The sequence below is a fragment of the Gopherus flavomarginatus genome, chromosome 1 (genome assembly GCF_025201925.1).
Source record: "Gopherus flavomarginatus isolate rGopFla2 chromosome 1, rGopFla2.mat.asm, whole genome shotgun sequence".
NCBI classification, from domain to species: Eukaryota; Metazoa; Chordata; order Testudines; family Testudinidae; genus Gopherus; species Gopherus flavomarginatus.
This window is the reverse complement of record NC_066617.1, coordinates 203,223,763-203,245,529: the sequence shown is the minus strand read 5'-3', so window position 1 is coordinate 203,245,529 and position 21,767 is coordinate 203,223,763. Positions and strand designations below refer to the sequence as shown.

Sequence of the window (21,767 nt, the reverse complement as noted above, 5' to 3'; positions counted from 1 at the left end):
CAAAAAAAGCAAATGCAATTTTAGGTTGCAATAACAGAGGCGTAGCATGCAAGTCACAGGAGGTGATAGTACTGCTCTGCTTGGTGCTGGTTAGTCTTCTTCTGGAGTTGTGTGTCCAGTATTAGTCACTGCTGTATAGAAAGGTTATAGAGAAACTGGAAAGGATCCAGAGGCAAGCAACAAAGATAATCAAAGGGATAGAATGCAAGCCATATGAGCAAAGGCTGAAGGAACTGGGTATGTTTAGTTTGGAACAGCGTAGATGATGTGAGGACATGACTGCAGTCTTCAAATACTTGAAAGGCTGCCATAAAAAAGATGGAGAAAAGATGTCTCTCTTGCCACAGAGGGCAGGACAAGAGGCAGTGGGTTCAAACTGCAGCATAGAAGATTTTGATTAAATCTCAGGAAATACTTCCTGACTGTAAGAACAGTAGGACAGTGGAAGAAACTACTTAATGAAAGCTCCTTCACTGAAGGGTTTTGAAAGGAGGCTGGATAGCTGTCTGTCTTGGATGGTTTAGACACAACAAATCCTGCATCTTGGCAGCAGGTTAGAGTAGATGATCCTTGCTGTCTCTTCTAAACCTCTGGTTCTGATTTGATGATGCACTAAAAAAGGCTTGGTTATCAAAGATGGATGTATAAAATTTGCATGCTGAGAAACCACAACTGCATGCGCAAATGGATATCATTTGTGCACACAAGTGGCTAACTACAACACATGACTGACGGTGAATACCCATACATTTATATAAACACATGCAGTTGTATGTGCAAAGTAGCTGAGCATCAGTCTTTGAAAATGAAGCCTAAAATGTTTGGTGTTGGTTTAGCTACAATCTGTGAAAGTTTTGCTGCCAAAGTTGACCTGCTAGACCGTAGCTTCAGACTGCCTTGTCAGTAGTATACTATTTGCAAGCTCTTGTTTGTTTGTTTTTTCTTTAAATTTAGACTATTTGTTCTGTGCTCACTGTGCAGAATGGAGCCTTTTTGACCAGTTTTATTAATGTTCTAACTTTCAGGAGAAAAATATGAACTCCATGCTGCAACTGACACTACTCCCAGTGTTGTTGTCCACGTATGTGAGAGTGACCAGGAAAATGAAGTGGAGGAAGAAGAGGAAGGCATGAAGAAACCCAAACCAAAAATTATTCAGACAAGAAGGCCGGAGTATACTCCTACTCATTTAAGCTGAAGTGGTTCTAACTTTCAAGGGTTTCAAGTAGACGTATACAAGAAAAATGCTTACTATGGAAGTGTGAGGTCACAATTTTGGTGGCAGTGGCTGCAGCAGTAGTAGGATTAATTCCAGTGTAATGTTACTCAGAAACACACCGGAAGTTTCCTCATCGTTTTTAATGCTGCACATTGGTTAATATATATGGAACCTAAAATCGGCTTCCAGATCAGAGTTAGGGTGATCAGAAAAAGGCATTTTGAGAAAGAAATGATCACTGAAGATACCTTCTTTTTAAGGAATCCTAGGCTGCTTCATTATAAAACAGATGGGGAAAGCTTTCTTTGTTCTATCTCACATGATACACCTCTAATTCATAGGCTAAACATATGTGAAGTACATGTGATACTGAGATGGTTTAAAGATTTGGGAATTGTAAACATTTTTCTTACGTTAGATTGTTTTGTGCATGTGCATTACTGATGTTCAAAAATAACTTTGCATTATTTTCTATATAGTTTCTCACTTCACACTTTTTGAAATCTGGGAAGTTGTCTTCAATGCTTCTCTCTCAGCATCCTGGGTCTCTTACTGTATGTATGTTTTATTGGTACCCAGTTTCCAGTGGACGTACAATTCACGTAGCACCTTATTTTGGTGCAATATAATTTGTTTTTAAAATTTTAATCTGTTATTAAATGCTTATGTGGGGTTTTATCTAGCAAAGTTATGGAAAAAATTGTGCAATAGGAAAATTGTTCAAGTAAGTGGATTTTAAATTATTTAAACTAAGTTATATGTTTTTAAGTAATACCGGTTCAATTATTTTGATTTTTCTCCTTTTGAAAAACAAAATTCTTAAACATGTAAATAAAGTTGTACTGTATATTCACAGCAATGTACAGTTTTCAGTGAGAAGTATGGCAATGGAACAAAAACCTGAGCTGTATTACTCTTTACATTAACTTGTACATTTTAGCTGGTGCAGTTACACGTTTTAACAGTGATTCAACACATGATGTGAAATAGATGACAGATGTGTGGTATATTTGAGAGGGATGGAGTGCCTTTTCCCCATTAATTTGTGATGGGATTGTTATACTAGCTGAACTCTTGTATTTTTTCTAATAGCCATGTCTGTCCAATAAGTATGTATTCTCTTTTGGCTTTGTTTCCGAAACAGGCTGGTATTTAGAAATGCTTAGTACCATGTAATAATGCATGCTTTACCAGTTCAGGTGATGGCTTGCTGTGGGAACAGACAAGCTTTCATTCTGTTTGGTTTGGGTACTGTTTTAAGGACAGTGGTGAATGATGTACAGGCTTTCTGTCATGTTTACATAACAAACAAATACATGCTATACCAGTTCAAGTGTTTCCAAGAATCTGCTTTTAAAATGGAGATTCTAACTTTGAAATATTTTAATCTTTTTTAAAAATACTCTAATATATTGACAAAATATACTGTTGTGGGAGGACGTGTTTCTCTTCCAGAAGGAGAAGTCTTTTGGGGGTTCAGACATCTTTTTAGAAATAAAGACCTTGATCCTCTTTTTGAAGTCAGTGAGAACTTTGCCATTGGCTTCATTAGTAGTAGGACTAGGCTCGGGATGAGCATTGTAGCTGTTATTGCATTAAAATGATATGCATTATTATGTGCCATTTGTGGTTAATGTTGACTTAGAGGCCGAACATAATACACTTTTGGGTAGAAATAGAACAAATATTATAAAGAATACAATACTGTATGGACTGATGAATTTGTACAATCATTCCAACTGATAATACAGTATAGACTCCACACTACTAAAAGCCTACCATTGTGCTGACCAAGACACACAATGTTATTGTGACCAAAGAGAACAGAAACCTGTTAAACCTCAGTAATAGTCTGAACTTGTAGGGTTTATTCTGATGGATTAGACTTACAGTACATATGCATGCACACAGACTGATGCTGACTTTTGGTTCCTATCTGTGCAAGAGAGAGAGAGATATGCACTCCCCATGTATGTTATGCTATTTGATACAAAGTTTGCAGGTGTAGAATGTCACCCAGCATAGCTTTAGGTCAGGCTGTGTTTTACTGCTGATTTCATATAATGTATAAATACAGGGTGACATGAGCTACTTTGTGTTATTGAAGTGTAAACATCAGACTGCAACGCATGACATTTTGTTCTTTTTAAGTGCGGGATACAATGACCAAACCAGAGAAACATCGAAGTACACAAATGTCTCTAGTGTAGCTTTCTAACACTGCTGCTAGATCTGATGCAGATGTTTTATATCTGCCTTTCATTCAGCACAAAATCTTTGGCCCAATTTCTGTAGCATTCTCCTCCACCTCCTCTTCTGCTACCAGCATAGACCCCAGACACTGGGTGCTGTTACTGTTACCTCTATGGGACTGCTAAGAAGCATCACTTATCTTCAATAGAAAAGAGAATGTAAAACAAACAGTGACATGATTTTGAATGTTGGTACACGCTGAGACATTTCTGCATGACGGAGGTTGAAGGTAGTCATTCAGAATCAGAACTATGAATGATTTGGGCTGGCTGCAGTGTCTGTCACTCACAACTGTGTTTGTGAACATGGATTTCTGGACGGTAAGTGCCCATCTTGCTGTCTGGCCCCAGGTTGTGTATCCTGGCCTATGTCTGTTCTCTCACCACCAATGTGGTGGTATGGATCACTCTGTTTCTGTATGAAAATAACAGCTGTTATGTTATGACAAACTGGTATTTTATAAGATTGTATAGTATGGGACGTTTAAATTAAAATATTTGGATTGTCTACTTATAAAAGTCGTGGTGTTTATGCATGAAACAATAGTTAAAGATTTTGGTGTTAAAAATGCTTAAACTTCAAGCATCCAAAAATATACTTATGTCAGGATAAGGACTTTGTCCCCGCTTACTTGGTATGCTCACATCCTTGCCAGCCAAATTTAATTTTATTAATTACTGGGGCAGGGAAATCCAGTTTGATAGTCTTTTACAACATTGTTTAATCTCTTTAAAAACTGATTTATTACATTTTTCATAGTGTCAGCATTTGAATAGTTTCATATACTTAGCCAGCAAGCCTAGTCGTTGCAAAACATTACAAGGCCTGCAAAATGCATTATAGGGCCACCTCTTAACCCAGGGCAAGAATTCTTTTATTGTAAAATAAAGATGTAGAGAAAGGAGTTGATGTCACTGTAAGTCAGTCTTTTAGATTGCCTTCTGCCTAGAAACTCTGATGTATCAGTATCTTACAATTGGCATTGTTTATATTTGTGTGTAGCAATGTTCTGCCTCTAATACAGACAAGCATCTCTAGTTGAATTCTGTGGAAGCCACTTATACACATCTCAGGGAATAATTTGGCTCTTGATCAGAAAGTACAACTCAAACTACAGGATTAATTGGACACCTTATCTAGCACACCTCCTTGAACTGGTTCACTTTTTAGAAAAAAATACATGGAAGCTGCTGTGTTTGGCTAATTCCACTCTGTTTTGCTTATTGTCTGTTTTTATAAGAGTCTCGCCCACTGTCAGGAAACTCCAGAAAAATGAAAATGATATTCTGCCATTCAAGAAATCACATGCATATAAGAATGGTTACCAATGTGTGTTCATTCTAATGAAATTGGTACAGATGGGCTGTGTACGGTGCCTTAAGTGTTAACAAAATACAGCCCTTACTCATAGTCAAGACGAGTCCAAAAATTCATAGGGCAAAAGTTATTTTTAAGCAGGCTGTTATTTCTAACCATCAAGAAGTACTTAACTATTTCAGGTTCTAATTCCTTAGGCAGGCATTGTCAAAGAAGCCTGATGTAAGGTGCCTAACTACCAATGAATTGCTCACGTCCTTTAAAAATCCCAGCTATGGTACTTGCCTGCAGAGTTAAACTATCTTCTGCATTGTGCTAGAAGCAATGTCTTAGCAAAACAAGTTCTGTTAAAGTTGAAGCGCTCTACCTATAATTTTGTTAGTATTCAAGTTGCACCTAGGAGCCCCAGATAGTTAGAATAATAAAGTAATGGGTAGAATACTACTTTATCCATGCAGAACTGAATTTCAAAATAATAGGTTTTTTGACTTAAGGCCATGTCCCATGTGCCATGTCCCATTTTTACTACAATCTTGGATTAGCTCCAATGCACCAAAATTGGAGATAATCATTTTAAAATTATCACAAACAAATTGTTTAGTATAATTCATGTATTGTTTATAAAAATGTAAGTCACTGACCCCCTATTAACACTGAAAATAAATTACAGAATGTTGTATATCATGCTAATGGGTAGCAGAGCCAGAAAGAGGTTTCGCATCATCCAGTCTAATCACCTTTATATTGCAGGATATTTTACTTAAAAAACAAGTCCTGCAATCTCTTTACTACAGAACTCCCATTGCTTGAACAATGGCTACAGCACTGGGGCCTACTTCATTAAATTGTCCCCTCTAATCGGTATCTAAGTGTCTAAAATAATGGAGCCCTACCACCTCTGTCAGTCTAAATGCCTGGCTGTTATGGTCCCCAGTGCTCATCTCCACTGGCTGGGAGAGAAGCAAAGCAACGAAAGGGGCATCAAGTGCCATGAATGGCCAGGAAGGGTGTGGAGCTGAAGCAGCACACCCTCGCTTGTCTCAAAGCAGTGGACGCTTTGCCCACCTACTCTTTCAGGCTCAGCAGGCCTTGGAGTGGGGGGACCCAGGAAGCAGCTATTCTCCATGAATGCTTTCCCTACAGCTCTTTGGACTTCCAGCAGATTGAGGCTCCATTAAGCTTACAGGAGATTCCCCTGGTCACTTTTTAAGGCTTGAAGCTCCTCTCTTTTGCCACAAAAGACATGGCTTCAAAACCATGATATTTTGCTGTCCTAGCACTTCCTTTTTGGAGTTTGTATATAGGAAGGGTAGCATGGAGGAGCAGTAGAACACTTTTATATCTAGTGTGACAAAGCTCTGTCCTTGTCTTTGTGGGTCCTGCATTTCCTGACGGATTTCGCTAGCCTTAGAGGCTCACTGTGACCCTCCACTTAACCCTTCTCTTTGTAGAGACAAGGGTCACAGCCTACTGAGCCATTTTCATCATAAGCCAGCGAGAGAGGTGAGAAGAAGCAATCCTCCCTTGCACAATCTGTTGTCTCCCAGTCTCAGTGATTAATCGTGGGCAAAGGGGGAGAGCCCAGGCCCATCCTCTACTCTGGGCTCCAGCCCAGGGACCCTAATAGTATCAGCTATGGTAGCTGACCGTTTAGAAACAGGATGTGTACAATTCCTTGGGCTACTTCCCCACAGCAGCCCCCACTTCCTCAAGATCCATTTCATCCTTACCCCAGGGCCTCCTTCCTTGCGCCTGATATGGTGTGTATTGCTCAGTCTCTCCAACAGCACTTCTCACAGCTCCTGACATGTGCCCACCTGACTAACTGGGAGTTTCAGCCAGCTCTTGATTGGCTTCAGGTGTCCCAATCAACCTAGCATCCTCCCTGCCTTCTGGAAAGCTCTTAATTGGCCCCAGATGTCTTAATTGACCTGGAGCAGTTGCCATTTACTTATCCTGGTATCAGGGATTTGTTTAACCTGGGGCTAAATATCTCTGTCTCCCACTACTTTTCTATAGCCATCTAGCCTTGCCCCATCACAGTAGTCAAAACTCTTCAGGCCTTGTCTTTATCCCATTGCTTTTTTATGCTAGCAAATTCTGACCCTGTGAATAATTATATTCTTTAACTTTTCCTGTTACTTTGAAGTTATTTATCGCTTACTCTTCTGTTGACCTTCTGTCTACTTTTGTAACCTATAAAAATATAGCTCCCTAATTTTTTTTTTTGTTTTATCCTTCAATCTTTCTGCCATATAGTTGGCTGTTCCTTGTATTTTCTTTTTCCTCCTAAAATGGTGCACCCCCTGCATGCAGTCTACTAGGTCTGGTTGCAACAGGGCTATTACTACTTTGAATTCTCTCTGCAAACACACACAAATGCCACCACCTTTTTCTCATTTTGCACCAGGAATGCCCAAGCTATCCATTTGCTACCTATCCCCTCCGGATTTCTGTCAAACAGGTGACTTTTCCAGATGTGTACAACCTTTTGATCCTTTTGATCATTTCTTCTCACTAGCTGCATAACTTTACACTTGTTCGTGATAAAATGATCTTGCTGAAGACAATCCACACTCTTCTTGTTTACTATCCCTTGAATTTTGGACAATCTACAACTTCGGACCTTGAGAATCATACACCTTCCTATACCATATATTAACATATTAAATGGTATGGGTCACATGCCTGGAGGTTTAACTGTCAATGAGCACTCTATAACAGTTAATTTTCAGACGTGTACTGTATTTGTCATCTGATATCGTGGTATCAAACTTATTCAGTAGTTCTAGACTGAATGTCTTGTAGAAAATTTAACATGCTCCATCCAGACTTCCTTTAACTTTATATTTTAGATGGAAGGATGGTTCAGAGGTTAGGGCACTAGCACTGGACTTCATGTCTGGGTTCAATATCCTACTCTGCCAGACTCTCTTGCATGATCTTGGTCAAGTCATAGACTCTTGGTGTAGTTCCTTGCCTCCATAGGGGTATTTTGAGGATAAATACGTGAAAGAATGAGGCCCTCAGATACAATGGAAATGGGGAAAGACATGTACCTTACAAATTAGCAGTCAGGTTGTAGAAGGCCACTAGATTTGTCACATGCTCTTTCTAATAAACCTCTTTTTTTATATATAGTCTTAAACATCTCTTCCAATTCCCCTGTAATAATACACATGAATATTCTGCTTGGAACAGATGTTATGTTCATTGGCAGAAATTTCCTGCCAAAGTCTCCCTAAGTCTGAGCTGCTCTAACTTCTCATGTAACTTGGGTAGACCAAAGAAACTTGGGTAGACCAAACATTTTCAATCCTGCACTTCTCAGGAGGAGTCTGTCCTACTCTAACCAATTGGTTTTCTACCTTTGCCTGTTTTGGACTTACAAGTGGGTCTGCTGCTTTCAAAACCTGGTGGTTGTGAAATAGAGGCTTACCCTGGCTGGGATGTTTCCCATGGTGACAGGTCTCACTTATCCTTTCTGCCACCAGGGCAGTTGCTTTTCACCTCTCTGCAAGCAGGAGTGATGACAGCAGGTATGTTGGTTAGTATGGGCCACAATATAGACCCATGTAGCTGCAGCGGAAGCCATCATTCCAATTTTATCACAGTCTATGTGCAGTTCCTCAGTTGGGTCTTTAAAGGCCCACTTGGGAAGTAAACCCATAATATCTTACCCATCCTAGTGCTTCCTCTCATGTTTGCCTCATTCACCTGTTCAGCAGCAGGTGTCTTAAGTCGTGCAACCCAACCTCTTCCCTCTTATTGAATCCTTGCTACTAAGAAGGAGAGAGAAGCTGCTGCAGCACGTGGGGGAGGGCTGTGAGTTACAATAGCATTTGGTCTGCAGTTACTGGGTGATGTCACATGAACTTTCTTCCTGAGACAGGGCTCTCCCTTTCCTTGCTATCTCCCATTGTTCCATTCCTCCCTCCCTCCTCCTTTAGCCTTTTGTCTCCCAAGAGTTCCCAAAGATGCTAAATAGTTCGGGAAAACCAGGACATCTTCCTAGTTGCTGATTTTTATTTATTTATTTGTTTATTTTGGTCCTGTGAGATACCTCCCTGGACACATTCACCCTGTCTTCCCTGCTTCCCATCAGACAATTGACAACAAGACATTTCCTTTAGACTACAGGCCTAGAAGCTGAACTTTCAGCCCAAGAAAAAGCCTTTCCTAAGGTAAATGAATGTACAGGGAGCCCAAAGCACAGGCGTTAAGTTTTATTTGTAATTCCTTGGTAGTCCCCTACTCTGTTCCCTTTTCTTTTTTAAGTTCGGGTTCTTAGAAATACCACAGTAGGCATGGAATCTCTAGATATGAGTGCTTTAGACGAGGCACCCTACTGTGGTATTCAGGACCCCCTCCACTGGTAATTAAAGCTCTATTCAGAATCTTCATTATTTCCAGGTCTCCTATTGCAGGACTCTGTTTTATAGCATATTAGACAAGCTTCAGTTTAAGGCGCAGTGAGTGAATGAGGTTCACAGAAACATTATGGAACTTCTGAATATATATTCTGGAACATTTTCCAGTCTAGATATAGATCTGCCTCACCATAGTATCTGAGGCTACGTCTTCACTACCCGCCGTATCAGCAAGTAGCAATCGATTTCTTGGGGATCGATATATCACGTCTCATCTAGATGCGATATATCGATCCCCGAACGAGCTCCTGTCGACTCTGGAACTCCACCAATGTGAACGGCTGTAGCGCAGTCGACAGGGGGAACCGCGGACATCAATCCAGTGCCATGAGGACTGTAGGTAACTCGATCTAAGATACTTCAACTTCAGCTACGCTATTCACTTAGCTGAAGTTGCATATCTTAGATCAATTTCCTCCTCTAGTGTAGACCAGCCCTGAGATGCCTTCTTTCACTTCTCTCTGACCGATGGAAATCAAACTTCCACCCTTTTAGCCTAATGCCTGGAGTTTTTTCCATGGTTGTTTCAAGATCTTGACAATGCTGCAAAGGAAGGACCTCTACTCTATGAGTGATTCAGGGAGAGCCCAAGGAGTACCTGATTTGGAGTCACTCAATTTAATGTTTTTTTTAATTGGCTGTAGAAAATATAGCTACTACACTCAGGTATATACCTGTGCTGGAACCTCCATTTAGTTCTATGTATGCTATGTACTCTGCAGTTTTGAACCTCTTCACTCTATGCCCTTGTTTTGACAAGGACAGGACAAATGGTTGCCTTTTAATGGCCACCACTAAAGCCTGGGGGGAGGGGCTGTTCCCATCACCAAATCACCTCTTCTGACTCCAGTGATATTCTGATATGAAGATTATTTTGAGAAATTCCAAGATTACCTCTGCTAGTTCTTTTAAAACTCTTGGGTTCATCTTTCAAGCCCAGACTGAAGTTGAAAAGTATCAGGCAAAAATTAAAATCTATTTAACTATCCATCTGTTGCATTTAGTTGTTTTCCTCACAAGACTCTCAGATCTCCTTAATGTTATTGATTTTTAATTTTAAAAAACAGCAGAACAGCTATTTTTGGAGATCTTGCCTTTCCAGTTTTTTCTGGTGATTGTGACCTGTACATTCACAAAAATAGCTAGATGAAACCTTGAGCTTTCACTGAAGTAAGATTTGGTGTTGGAGAATCTAATGAAAATCCGGTACCAAGCTTGATAGAAATCCTCACCGTGTCTAGATGTCTTTTTATCTGTGCTTTTTGATTGAAAAAGATTTTTAAAAAAACAAAAAAATCAGTTCCCATGAACATAAATATAGTTTGAGCTTTTTATCCTCTGTTTTGTGCAGTAGTGTATAAACTGCAATTTAAAGAATTATTTCAGATTTTCACTTTAATCCATATTGGGTTAGATTTCAAAGATTTAGACAGTTCACAAAAGTTAGAGGTATCCAAACTTGGAACATAGATTTCAAGCCAACTTTTCTGTAAAAAGATAGATACCATCACTGTAGTAATCTAGTTCATGTGGGCCAAAATAAAATGAGGAAAAAGTAGAGGTTTTACAAACAGTTCTTACTGGCTGTTCAGCTCAAGCTCTCTATCTGATATGTCAAACAAAAGCTCCCAAACCATTTTTGAAAGCAAAATTTAAATGGTTCTGCAACCAACCCAAAGCAATCCAAAGAGAGACTGAAAATATTTTCTTTTTCATGCTTCATTTTAAGGATCTACAGAATCTAATGGCTTTTATTATTGAAAGCTTTCTAGCTTTTTCCTAGCTTACTGACAATGAAAAATGTCTCAAAACATGCTTTTTGGGCCAAAAATGTTTTTAAAGTGCACCCTGATTTTGCATGTTGCTCTGAGCAGACCTCTACATCTGCCTATATAGAAAACTTGCAGGATCAGGCCTAAGTATAAATAAAATAGTTTAGTCCCACTGCCTACAGTTAGAAAGTAATAGCATATGTAGGTGCCCAGTAGGTGGAGCTAAATATCCAGCAATATCAAACTGCTTACAGTTTAGCCAAAATAAAGGCCCAATCCTGCAGGCTGTTGAGCACCTGTCAACTCACAATAGGAAGACCACTGTAGAGGAGAGAGATGTGGCCATCACAGAGCCTCTGTCCCTTTCTAATATGACTGAAATATAAACTCTTTAATGGGATTTTTAGCGAACATTATGTCATGATATTCCCTTTTTAGTGATGAAAATTCGAAACTTATAATGTACACATTGTAATTGCCAATTCTTCTTCGAGTGATTGCCCATATCCATTCCAGTTAGGTTTGCACGCGCCATGTGCACGTTCGTTGGAAACTTTTTACCCTAGCAACACTCAGCGGGTCGGCTGGGCGGCCCCTGGAGTGGCGCCGCTATGGCACCAGATATATACCCCAGCTGACCCGGCCACCCTTCAGTTCCTTCTTATCGCCCGTGTTGGTTGTTGGAACAGTGGAGTGCGGCTTAGCTGACCTCCACCTTCCCTAGCTACTCGTAGTCTTTCTTATTGTCGTATACATAGTTGTCGTTCTTGTATATAGATAGATAGTTTTAGTTGTAAGTTATTAGGTTAATAGTATAATTAGTTGTTACTACTTAGAGGGGTTTGGGGAGTAGCCCCTTCCCCACACCCAGTACTGGAGCTCATGCCCGGCTCACCAGGTTTCAAACAGTACTCGGCCTGTCACAGGCTGATGCCAACAGCAGACCCGCACGACTCCTGTTTAAAGTGCCTCGGGGAATCACACTTAACTGCTAAGTGCTCGATTTGCAAGGCTTTCAAGCCGCGAACTAAAAAGGAGCGGGACCTCAGACTAAAACAGCTCCTTATGGAAGCGGCCTTGACACCACCACCTTTGGCGCCGGGCAGTCAGTGAGCAGAGGCACTCCCACGGCACCTGATCGCACCAGTACACCTAAAGACTCCTGGCACCGGCTGCCACCGGCACCGAAGTCGACTCCACGTTGCTCTCTTTCCCCGAGGCCGAAAAAGGCTAAGACCCCTGCTGCCTTGGCGACGCCCACGCCGCAGCCAGAGAGTGCGCCTAGATCAGACCACCCGGCACCGATACCCACCACGGCACCAACAACATCAGCACTGTCGATTCCAGTCCCGCGAGGGCCATTGAGTCCAGCGCCTGATAGCTCCCCGGCATGTACCATGGTAGAGCTCATCATGCCATCCACGCCAGAGGCATTTTCGGCGGCGAGAAACCTGATCACCCTCACGAATGCGGCACTGCCCCTACCCCTGGCTCCGCCGGTACGGGTAATCCAATCTCTGGGCAAGCCGACCCTGACCAGACCACCATCTGTCGGCTCAGCGGACCGGCACCGCTGAAGATCGCGGTCCCGCATTTGTTCCCGCTCTCGACGCCGCTCACAGTCCCGGCACCATTCCTCTACACTGTACTGGTCAGACTCACACTCCCCACCTCGCTATTCGAGGCACCGCTCTAGCTCCCGGCACCGACCCAGGCACCATACCTCCTGGAGCTGCTCGCATCGCAGGGACTCAAGATCCCGGTCGACCTCCCGGCACCGGTCTGGTCGCAAGTCCCGCTCTCGATCACGGTACCGCAACGAATACCGGCACCGGTCCCCGCTAAGGAGGGGAGCAAGGTCCGTCGGAACCTCAGCCCAAGGTTTCTCTGCTCCTCCATGGCCATCCAGGCAGACGTCAGTGTCCTCCCACGCGGACAATTTCTACGACCAGGACCGTGATATGGAGGTGCCTACCGGGGTCTTCCAGGACATCCAGTCTCAGGATGCGGGACCTCAACAATGGTCCTTTTGGACACCCTGGGCATACCACCAGGCCCAGGGTGCTCCATTGCCCCAGACCCACCCTGCTTCCTCAGAGCATCGGGCGCCTGAGGCCACCATCACCCGTCCCCCTCCTGCTGGGACAGAGGAGCAGCTGATCCATCCACAAGGCTCACCGGTACCACTAGAGCTGGAACCAACCCACGAGCAAGAGGCCATTCAGGACCCTCTCATCGCCGGAGTGTCATCCTCTTCTTCTCCGGATGAGGCGGTGGCAGGGACCTCGTCATCAAGGCCCCTGCCTATAGACCTCAGAGCTCATCAGGACCTCCTTAGAAGGGTGGCGCTTAACATTAACCTCCCTGTAGAGGAAGTCCCGGAGGTTGAGGATCCCGTCGTGAGCATACTGTTGCCGGATACCCCCACTGGGGTGGCTCTGCCCTTCATTAAGACCATCCAGGCCACTGCCGACACCTTATGGCAGTCCCCAGCTTCCATTCCCCCTACGGCAAAGGGAGTCGAGAGGAAATACATGGTACCCTCTCAAGGGTATGAATACCTATATGTCCATCCTCCTCATTTGTTGTCCAATCAGTCAACGAAAGGGAACGCCATGGCCAACAGGCACCAGCCCCCAAATCTAAGGAGGCTAGGCGGATGGACCTACTGGGCCGCAAGGTGTATTCGGCAGGTGCCCTGCAGCTCCGGGTGGCGCATCAGCAGGCTCTCCTGAGCCGTTACAGCTACAACACCTGGGCGGAGGTGGGTAGGTTCACAGAACTCCTAACCCCAGACTCACGCCAAGAATTTGCCGCATTCCTGGAAGAAGGGAAGAAGGTGGCCAGAACCTCCCTCCAAGCTTCTCTCGATGCAGCCGACTTGGCAGCCAGAACTCTAGCCTCAGGTATCACCATGAGGCGTATCTCCTGGCTCCAGGTCTCCAACCTGCCACCCGAGCTCCAATACACCATTCAGGACTTACCCTTTGATGGCAAGGGTTTGTTCTCTGAGAAGACTGACCCCAGGTTGCAGAGTTTAAAAGACAACAGGGTCATCATGCGCTCGTTGGGCATGCATACCCCCGTGACCCAACATAGACCCTTCCGGCCTCAACCCCACCGCCCGTACTTTGTGCCCCGGCACAGGCAAGACTTCAGTAGAAGGCACGGGCGGGGTGGCCATAGACTCCAGTCTGGGCCCCAAGGGGGTCAAAACAACGGCCCCACAAAGGCACCTCTGGGGCCTAAGTATACCTTTTGAAGGTACGCACGAGGATGGCGTACCAGTCTCAGGACAGGATCCTTCTCCCTTCTACAACCGCCTCTCCTACTTCCTCCTGGCATGGTCCCAATTGACCTCAGATATCTGGGTCCTACGGACGGTGAAACAAGGATACCACCTCCAATTTGTTTCATCCCCGCCTTCCCACCCCCCATCCCAGTCCCTCTTCAGGGACCCCTCTCATGAGCAGGTCCTCTTACAAGAGGTGCACTGTCTCCTCGTCGCAGGAGCGATAGAGGAGGTATCATCAGATGAGAAGGGGAAGGGGTTTTACTCCCGCTACTTTCTGATTCCCAAGTCCAAGGGAGGCCTCAGGCCTATCCTAGATCTGCGAGGCCTCAACAAGTTTCTAGTCAAGTTGAAGTTCCGCATGGTCTCCCTGGGGACTATTATCCCGTCCTTGGATCCTGGAGACTGGTATGCCGCCCTCGACATGAAGGACGCATACTTCCACATCGCCATCTTCCCTCTGCACAGGAGGTATCTCCGCTTTGTGGCCAATCACCAGCACTTGTAATTTACTGTCCTCCCCTTTGGCCGCTCCACGGCCCCAAGGGTGTTTACAAAGTGGATGGCCGTCGTCGCCTCCTACCTCCACCGGCAGCAGATACATGTATTTCCGTATCTGGACGACAGGCTCATCAAGGGAACCTCCCAGACTCAGGTCCGACAACACGTGGGCGTAATCACGGCCCTATTCTCCCGGTTGGGGCTCCTCCTCAATGCGGAAAAGTCCACCTTGGTCCCCACACAAAGGCTGGACTTCATAGGGGCAACCCTGGACTCCACTCGAGCCAGGGCCTGCCTCCCCCAGCCACATTTCCAGGCGATCGTGACTATCATTCGAGGCCTGCAGACCTCCCCAACCACCTCAGCTCACATGTGTCTCGGTCTACTAGGCCACATGGCCGCATGTACTTTTGTGACCAAATATGCCAGGCTCCGCCTGCAGCCCCTCCAGACGTGGCTCAATTCGGTCTACCGTCCGGGCAGGGACCTATAGACGTTCTGGTGACGGTTCCCTCGAGCGCCTTACGCTCCCTCGACTGGTGGCTAACTCCCTCCCTGGTGTGTGCAGGGCTACCATTCCATCCACCACAGCCCTCGCTGTCCCTGACGACAGATGCATCTTCTCTTGGTTGGGGGGCTCACCTCGGTCACCTTCATACACAGGGCCTTTGGACACCACACGAGCTGACGCTCCGCATAAACGTCTGGGAGCTGAGAGCAGTCCGCCTCGCGTGTCAGGCGTTCCAGCAACATCTTCACGGCCGTTGTGTCTCAGTGTTTACAGACAACACAACGGCCATGTATTATATCAACAAACAGGAAGGGACTCGCTCCTCTCCCCTGTGTCAAGAGACCATTCAACTCTGGGACTTTTGCATAGCCCACTTGATAGACCTAGTGGCGTCCTTTCTTCCAGGGTTTCGAAACACTCTGGTAGATCAGCTGAGCAGATCCTTCCTCTGCCACGAATGGTCGATAAGACCAGATGTTATTCATTCGATCTTCCAGAGATGGGGGTTTCCCCGCATAGACCTGTTGGCCTCGTGCACGAACAGGAAGTGCCAAGCGTTCTGCTCCTTCCAGGGTCTTTCACTGGGATCGATCACGGATGCATTCCTCATGTCATCGAGGCACCACCTGCTCTATGCTTTCCCACCATTCCCTCTGGTTCACAAGGTCCTAATAAAACTCCGCAGGGACAGAGCACACCTAATTCTGATTGCGCCAGCGTGGCCCAGACAGCACTGGTACACCATCCTGCTCGACCTGTCCATGGCCAGCCCAGTTACCCTGCCTCTCCTTCCAGACCTCATAACGCAGGACCACGGCAGTCTTCGCCACCCGGACCTGCAGGCCCTTCACCTCACGGCCTGGCTCCTACATGGCTAAACACATCAGAGTTGCGATGTTCCGCTCCGGTACAGCATATTCTCCTTAGCAGCAGAAAGCCTTCCTCTCGGTCCACGTACCTGGCCAAGTGGAAATGTTTCTTCTCCTGCTGTACAACGCAGAACGTTACTCCTTCTCAGGCCTCGATTCCCGTAGTTCTGGACTATCTCTGGTCACTTAAGCAACAAGGCCTGGCGATATCTTCTCTGAGGGTGCACTTGGCGGCTATCTCCACATTCCATCCTGGAGAAAGTGGCCACTCCGTGTTTTCCCACCCCTTAGTCACCAGGTTCCTTAAGGACCTGGAGCGCCTCTACCCCCCAATATGCTGCCCTGCCCCCACTTGGGACCTCAACTTAGTCCTAAGCAGACTTATGCTTCTGCCATTTGAGCCATTGGCGACTTGCTCGCTCCTGTACCTGTCATGGAAGACAGTCTTCTTAGTGGCCATTACATCGGCCAAAAGGGTTTCAGAACTTCGGGCGCTTACGGTAGACCCGCCATATACTGTCTTTCACAAGGACAAGGTACAGCTGCCACCTCATCCTGCATTCCTCCCTAAGGTAGTGTCAGCCTTCCATACCAACCAGGCCATCTTCCTCCTGGTCTTCTTTCCGAAGCCTCACTCTTCGTGACAGGAGCAGCAGTTACACTCCTTAGATGTCCGTAGGGCGCTAGCGTTTTATATCGAGGAGACAAAGCCCTTCCAGAAATCCCCCCAGCTGTTCGTGGCAGTCGCCGAGAGGATGAAAGGTCTACCGGTCTCCCAGAGGATCTCCTCTTGGGTAACGGCGTGCATACGCACATGCTATGACCTGGCTCATGTCCCTTCGGGCCATCTCACTGTGCATTCAACCAGAGCTCAGGCTTCATCAGCCGCTTTCCTGGCCCATGTGCCTATCCAGGAGATATGCCGCGCAGCGACCTGGTCATCGGTCCACACCTTTGCCTCGCACTGTGTGCTGGTCCAACAGTCTAGAGATGATGCAGCCTTTGGCGCAGCGGTTCTGCATGCTGCCACATCTCACTCCGACCCCTCCGCCTAGGTAAGGCTTGGGAATCACCTAACTGGAATGGATATGAGCAATCACTCGAAGAAAAGACGGTTACTCACCTTTGTAACTGTTGTTCTTCGAGATGTGTTGCTCATATCCATTCCAAACCCACCCTCCTTCCCCGCTGTCAGAGTAACCGGCAAGAAGGAACTGAAGGGTGGCCGGGTTGGCTGGGATATATATCTGGTGCCATAGCAGCGCCACTCCAGGGGGCGCCCAGCCGATCCGCCGAGTGTTGCTAGGGTAAAAAGTTTCCGACGAACGTGCATGCGGCGCGCGCACACCTAACTGGAATGGATATGAGCAACACATCTCAAAGAACAACAGTTACAAAGGTGAGTAATTGTCTTTTTAGGCCCCAACTCTGGGAACACTTAAGCAGTCTGTGACTTCACATGTGAAACCTTTCTCCCTGAGTAGTCCCATTGAACAGGATTAGAGCCTAAAGTAATGGACTTCCACTCATAAGTAGAACCAAGGAGCAGGAAACTCAGTGGGAGTTAGGTCAGTGAACAGAACTCACATCTTCAATCTGTGGACGAGCCAGAGGGCTGCAACACAGTCCCTTGGCTACATATACTCATGGACTAGAGTTTTTGCACAACTGCTATTTCTTCAGAGTCTCTTACATACAGTGCTCAAGTGGTGCAGGACAAACCATATTGTGTACGTCCTCAACACTTGGGTGAAATTCATCTGTAGTGTGAAGTTCTTCTTGTGGGGGTTAATGGGTGACATAAGCAGTACATGAAGGCTACATGGTACATGTGAAAAGCAAGGTATACAAAGATTTGCATGCATTCTATGCTGATATATAGTAGTAACTAATGCTTCTACTTTTAAAAAAGTCTTTGTATTGCAAAATTTCAGACTACTGTTATTCTAAACCCCAGATTTGAGGGCTATTTCAGAGCACATATAACCCAAACACTAAGCTGCATATTAAAAAAGGGGGGAATTATATGTTAAAAGAGAAAAACATAAAGCTAGTTTTATGTTGTTTGTGGTGCAGTAGCGTTAGCAATCTAGCCCTTAGCATGATTCAGTATGGTTTCTGATAGTTGTTGCCTCTGACAAGTAGTAGTGTGTGTGTGTGTGTGTGTGTGTGTGTGTGTGTGTACACACACACACAGAAGTCATGAAAATCTATATGCCATATAGAGACTTTTTGTGCAAAAATATTATAGGTTAGATATTCCAATTCTGGAATTATCACAACTGTTTACAAAAACATAAGTCTGGGTATTAGATTTTTAATCTGCCTTTTAGAACATTTCAGCTGTCTAAAATGATCTTTCTAGCATGGTTAATTCACTTGTAAATGAATGTATAGAAAATTGATAATGAGAAAAAATACTTATATTTATTTTGCAAATTAAGATATTCTGTCCTACAGGATCAATTTTTAGATTATTCGATACGTCTGATATTAATTCATGCCTTTTTAAATAATGACTTGATGTTGCAAGATTAGAAGCAATATGGAATGTAAATATATTAAAAAAGTTAGGCTCTGGTTCAGCCAAAAGCTTTTCATAATGAGAGTGAACAATGAAAACAACTTCAAAAAAATGCAGCATTTAATCTCTAGATACCATTGTGAATTTTGCATCAGTATCCAATGTTGAAGTCAATGGAAATTTTTCAGTGGGTGCTGGCTTGGGCCTCTGATGTGGGATTTAAACAATTTATTTATTTTATTTAAGGTAATAACACCAATGGGGCTATTCACAGAGAATAGTACTACTCAACATGAGTAAGAGTGCAGCAATCTAGCCCTGAGACTGAACTTTTTCTCGATTTGTTAGGAGGCACATTTGATAAAACAACCTATATTATTCTTTTGTAGGACTTGATCCCGCAGGGTGTGGAGCACTTTGGCCTGATCCAGCAAAGCACTTAAGCACTTGCTTAACTTTAACATTTCCCCACTGACTTCAGTGTGTTTAAGTGTTTAGATGTACAGGCCAGAGTGTTCACTGGCTTGTAGGATTGAGCCCATACAAAGATATGATGTCATAATATTCCTGAAAAACAAAATGAATAAATTGTATCAGGAATTATTTGGCAGTGAGGTGACAAATAGTGTATAACAAGTCCATTATGGACAATGGCTCTGTGTGCCTATCTATTTATGTTCTCTAAGAATTTACATATCCTTCAAGGTATGAGATCTTCTCCATTACCTACATGTAATTTATTTCTCATGCAAGGATGCATTTGAAAAAAGTTATTCCTAATCCCTGTATGATAGTGCAGAAATAAACAGCCAATGAATGGTTGCCTTTAAACTAAATGCTTTATGAAAATATTCTTCAGACAAGTACCTTTTTAAAAAAAACAACTGAGAACCCAAGTCAATTTGCACCTATTGTGTATATATAGTTCAGGACAAGACCATATATAAAAGGAATAAAATGTTTTCTTGCAAAATGGATTTGTAATATTGAATTGTCATTTTGATATTGAAAAGGTGAGGGCTGTTTTAAAAATGTTACGATCTAAAATATTCTGGTTGTAAGAATATAGGCTTTTTTGTGCTGGAGGAATGATTAGGGTGGGAAACAATTTTTGTAAGTAGAAATTTTGCTGTGGGAAAACAGGTGCATCTCTTGCCTGTAATTGTTTTATCCATTCAGCATAAAGTGGCTGGTTTTGAAACATGGTGATTGCCCTGGTTATTTTAATGTCCAGTTCTCAAGCAGTTATGTTGCTTTCAGATGCATTACAGAAAGAAGAATTGTTTGAAACTTATCCTGCTTCCTTTGCCATTCATGGCACTTGATTTATTGCGCCACAGGCAAGTTTATACAAACCGAGCAGCATCACTGTGTACAATACTTCTCATAAAATTACCAAACCAATGTTGAGTTTTTGAAAATGGTGCAGGCAGAGCATGGGGAGCAGTAGGCAAACTGAGTAGAGTATGCCAGAAGTGTGTGGTGTGTCAGAAAGACACTGTGATAGATAAGAGATAAGGGAAATAGGGAGGCAAGGGTTGGGCAGGAGGCAAAGGAATTGAGGTGACAAATGGGAAACAGGAGACTGTGGGGAAGTGTAGAGGGAGATGTTGAGTGTATAGCAGCCATAGTTGTGCCCAGCAGGAAACCAGCAAGAGGTACCAAAGTTGGTACAGGGTCTGGGTGGGCCAGGCTAGATCCAGGCCACAGCAAGGACTTCCAAACCTGCAGCAGCACAGCTAGTTGGAGGAATGGGGAGTAGAATGGAGGAGAGGAGCCACCACTGTAATAATTAATTTAGTTACAAAGAATATACAAGTTAAGACTGATATACACATACAGACACATTCTATATTCTAGTGATTAACTCTCCGAAAGACCCAATCAAATTGAACAAAGACAGAACCTCAAAGACATGACTGGAAGGTGGAATGTAAGTGCAACACATTTACTATATAACAAGTCAGCTGTCTTGCCCCTCTGTATGCCACAGAAGAAGGTAATTATGTTCGAGTGATTGCACATGTCCATTCCACTGAAGGTGAATGCACACCTAATCCACAGTTTGAGATTTTTTTCCCTTCAGCAGTACCTGTCGGGGTGGCTTGAGAGCTCTCTGCTGCCGCGTGCCACTGTGTTTACATATGAGATGTGGAGCCAACTCTGACCCTCCAACAATTCCTTCTTACCATCAGTAACAGTTGGAGTTGGAGTGATTTCAGTCGTACTACTGCAAGCTTTCCCCTCATATCTTTGTAAAGAACCTGTTTTTCTTAGATTTAGTAGTTGGTTAGCTAGTTATACTATAGACAGTTAACGATAAGTTTCAGTTTAAATTAGGTCCTTATTCTCACTGAATTTGAATTTCAGTATTAGGACCAGTAGCAAAGCTCACTCTCCAGGATTTAAGACCTGTTGGTCATGTAGTAGACCAATGCTGGTAAACAGCTCACACCTGCTTGAAATTCTTGGGAAAATCCCATGTAAGTGACAAGTGTCACATTTGCAATGGGTTTAAACCTCACTCCAAGAAGGACAGAGCAGCCAGACTTAAATATTTTCTGATAGAGGTGGCCACATTCGGAGCGGGCTCCAGGTACCCTGGCTTCTGTTCAGAGTGCACTGCCTGAGTTGGCAACATATTCCCTGTCACTAGTGCCAAAAAGGCAGCGCAGGGCTTCAAGAGACTCAGTGTCCTGCTCAGCAAGTTAATCAGTACCAAAGTCACCTGAGGCAAATACTCTGGGTGGGGCTCTGTGGGGAGGCATGGGCGCCTTGTCTAAGAAGAAGGAACCTCTGCCAGGTCCATCAAGGTTGACACCTGAAGCGCCTGTGGAAAAGTCTCAAAAACATGAGTGACTACTGGTACCAACAACTCCGGAGATATTTGAATTCTCTAAGGAGCTACTTAACCTCTTGGTACTGATGTCCCCTGCGGTGCAGGAAGGTTTCCAGCCAATACTCATACCTAAGGCTCCTACTTCTGTTCTTCCGGACAATGCAGTACCAATGCCATCTACATCTACCTCAGAAGATGGTACGGTTGAGAGAGAGACTTCCAATGGTCTGACTGGTTCCA

The 21,767-nt window shown here is 44.3% G+C and overlaps 1 protein-coding gene across 5 annotated transcripts in view; it reads left to right on the top strand.

Moving 5' to 3' along the window:
- The window catches only part of RCAN1 (regulator of calcineurin 1), a 123,580-nt gene extending 119,590 nt beyond the window's left edge, over nt 1-3,990 (top strand). For all 5 annotated transcript variants that reach the window (XM_050929659.1, XM_050929651.1, XM_050929641.1 and 2 more), the window contains one exon: nt 1,026-3,990. In XM_050929659.1, the coding sequence (XP_050785616.1) occupies nt 1,026-1,198 (173 nt within the window). In that variant the 3' untranslated portion in view covers nt 1,199-3,990. The remainder of the gene's footprint in view (nt 1-1,025) is intronic.
- The last annotated feature ends 17,777 nt before the right edge of the window (nt 3,991-21,767 follow it).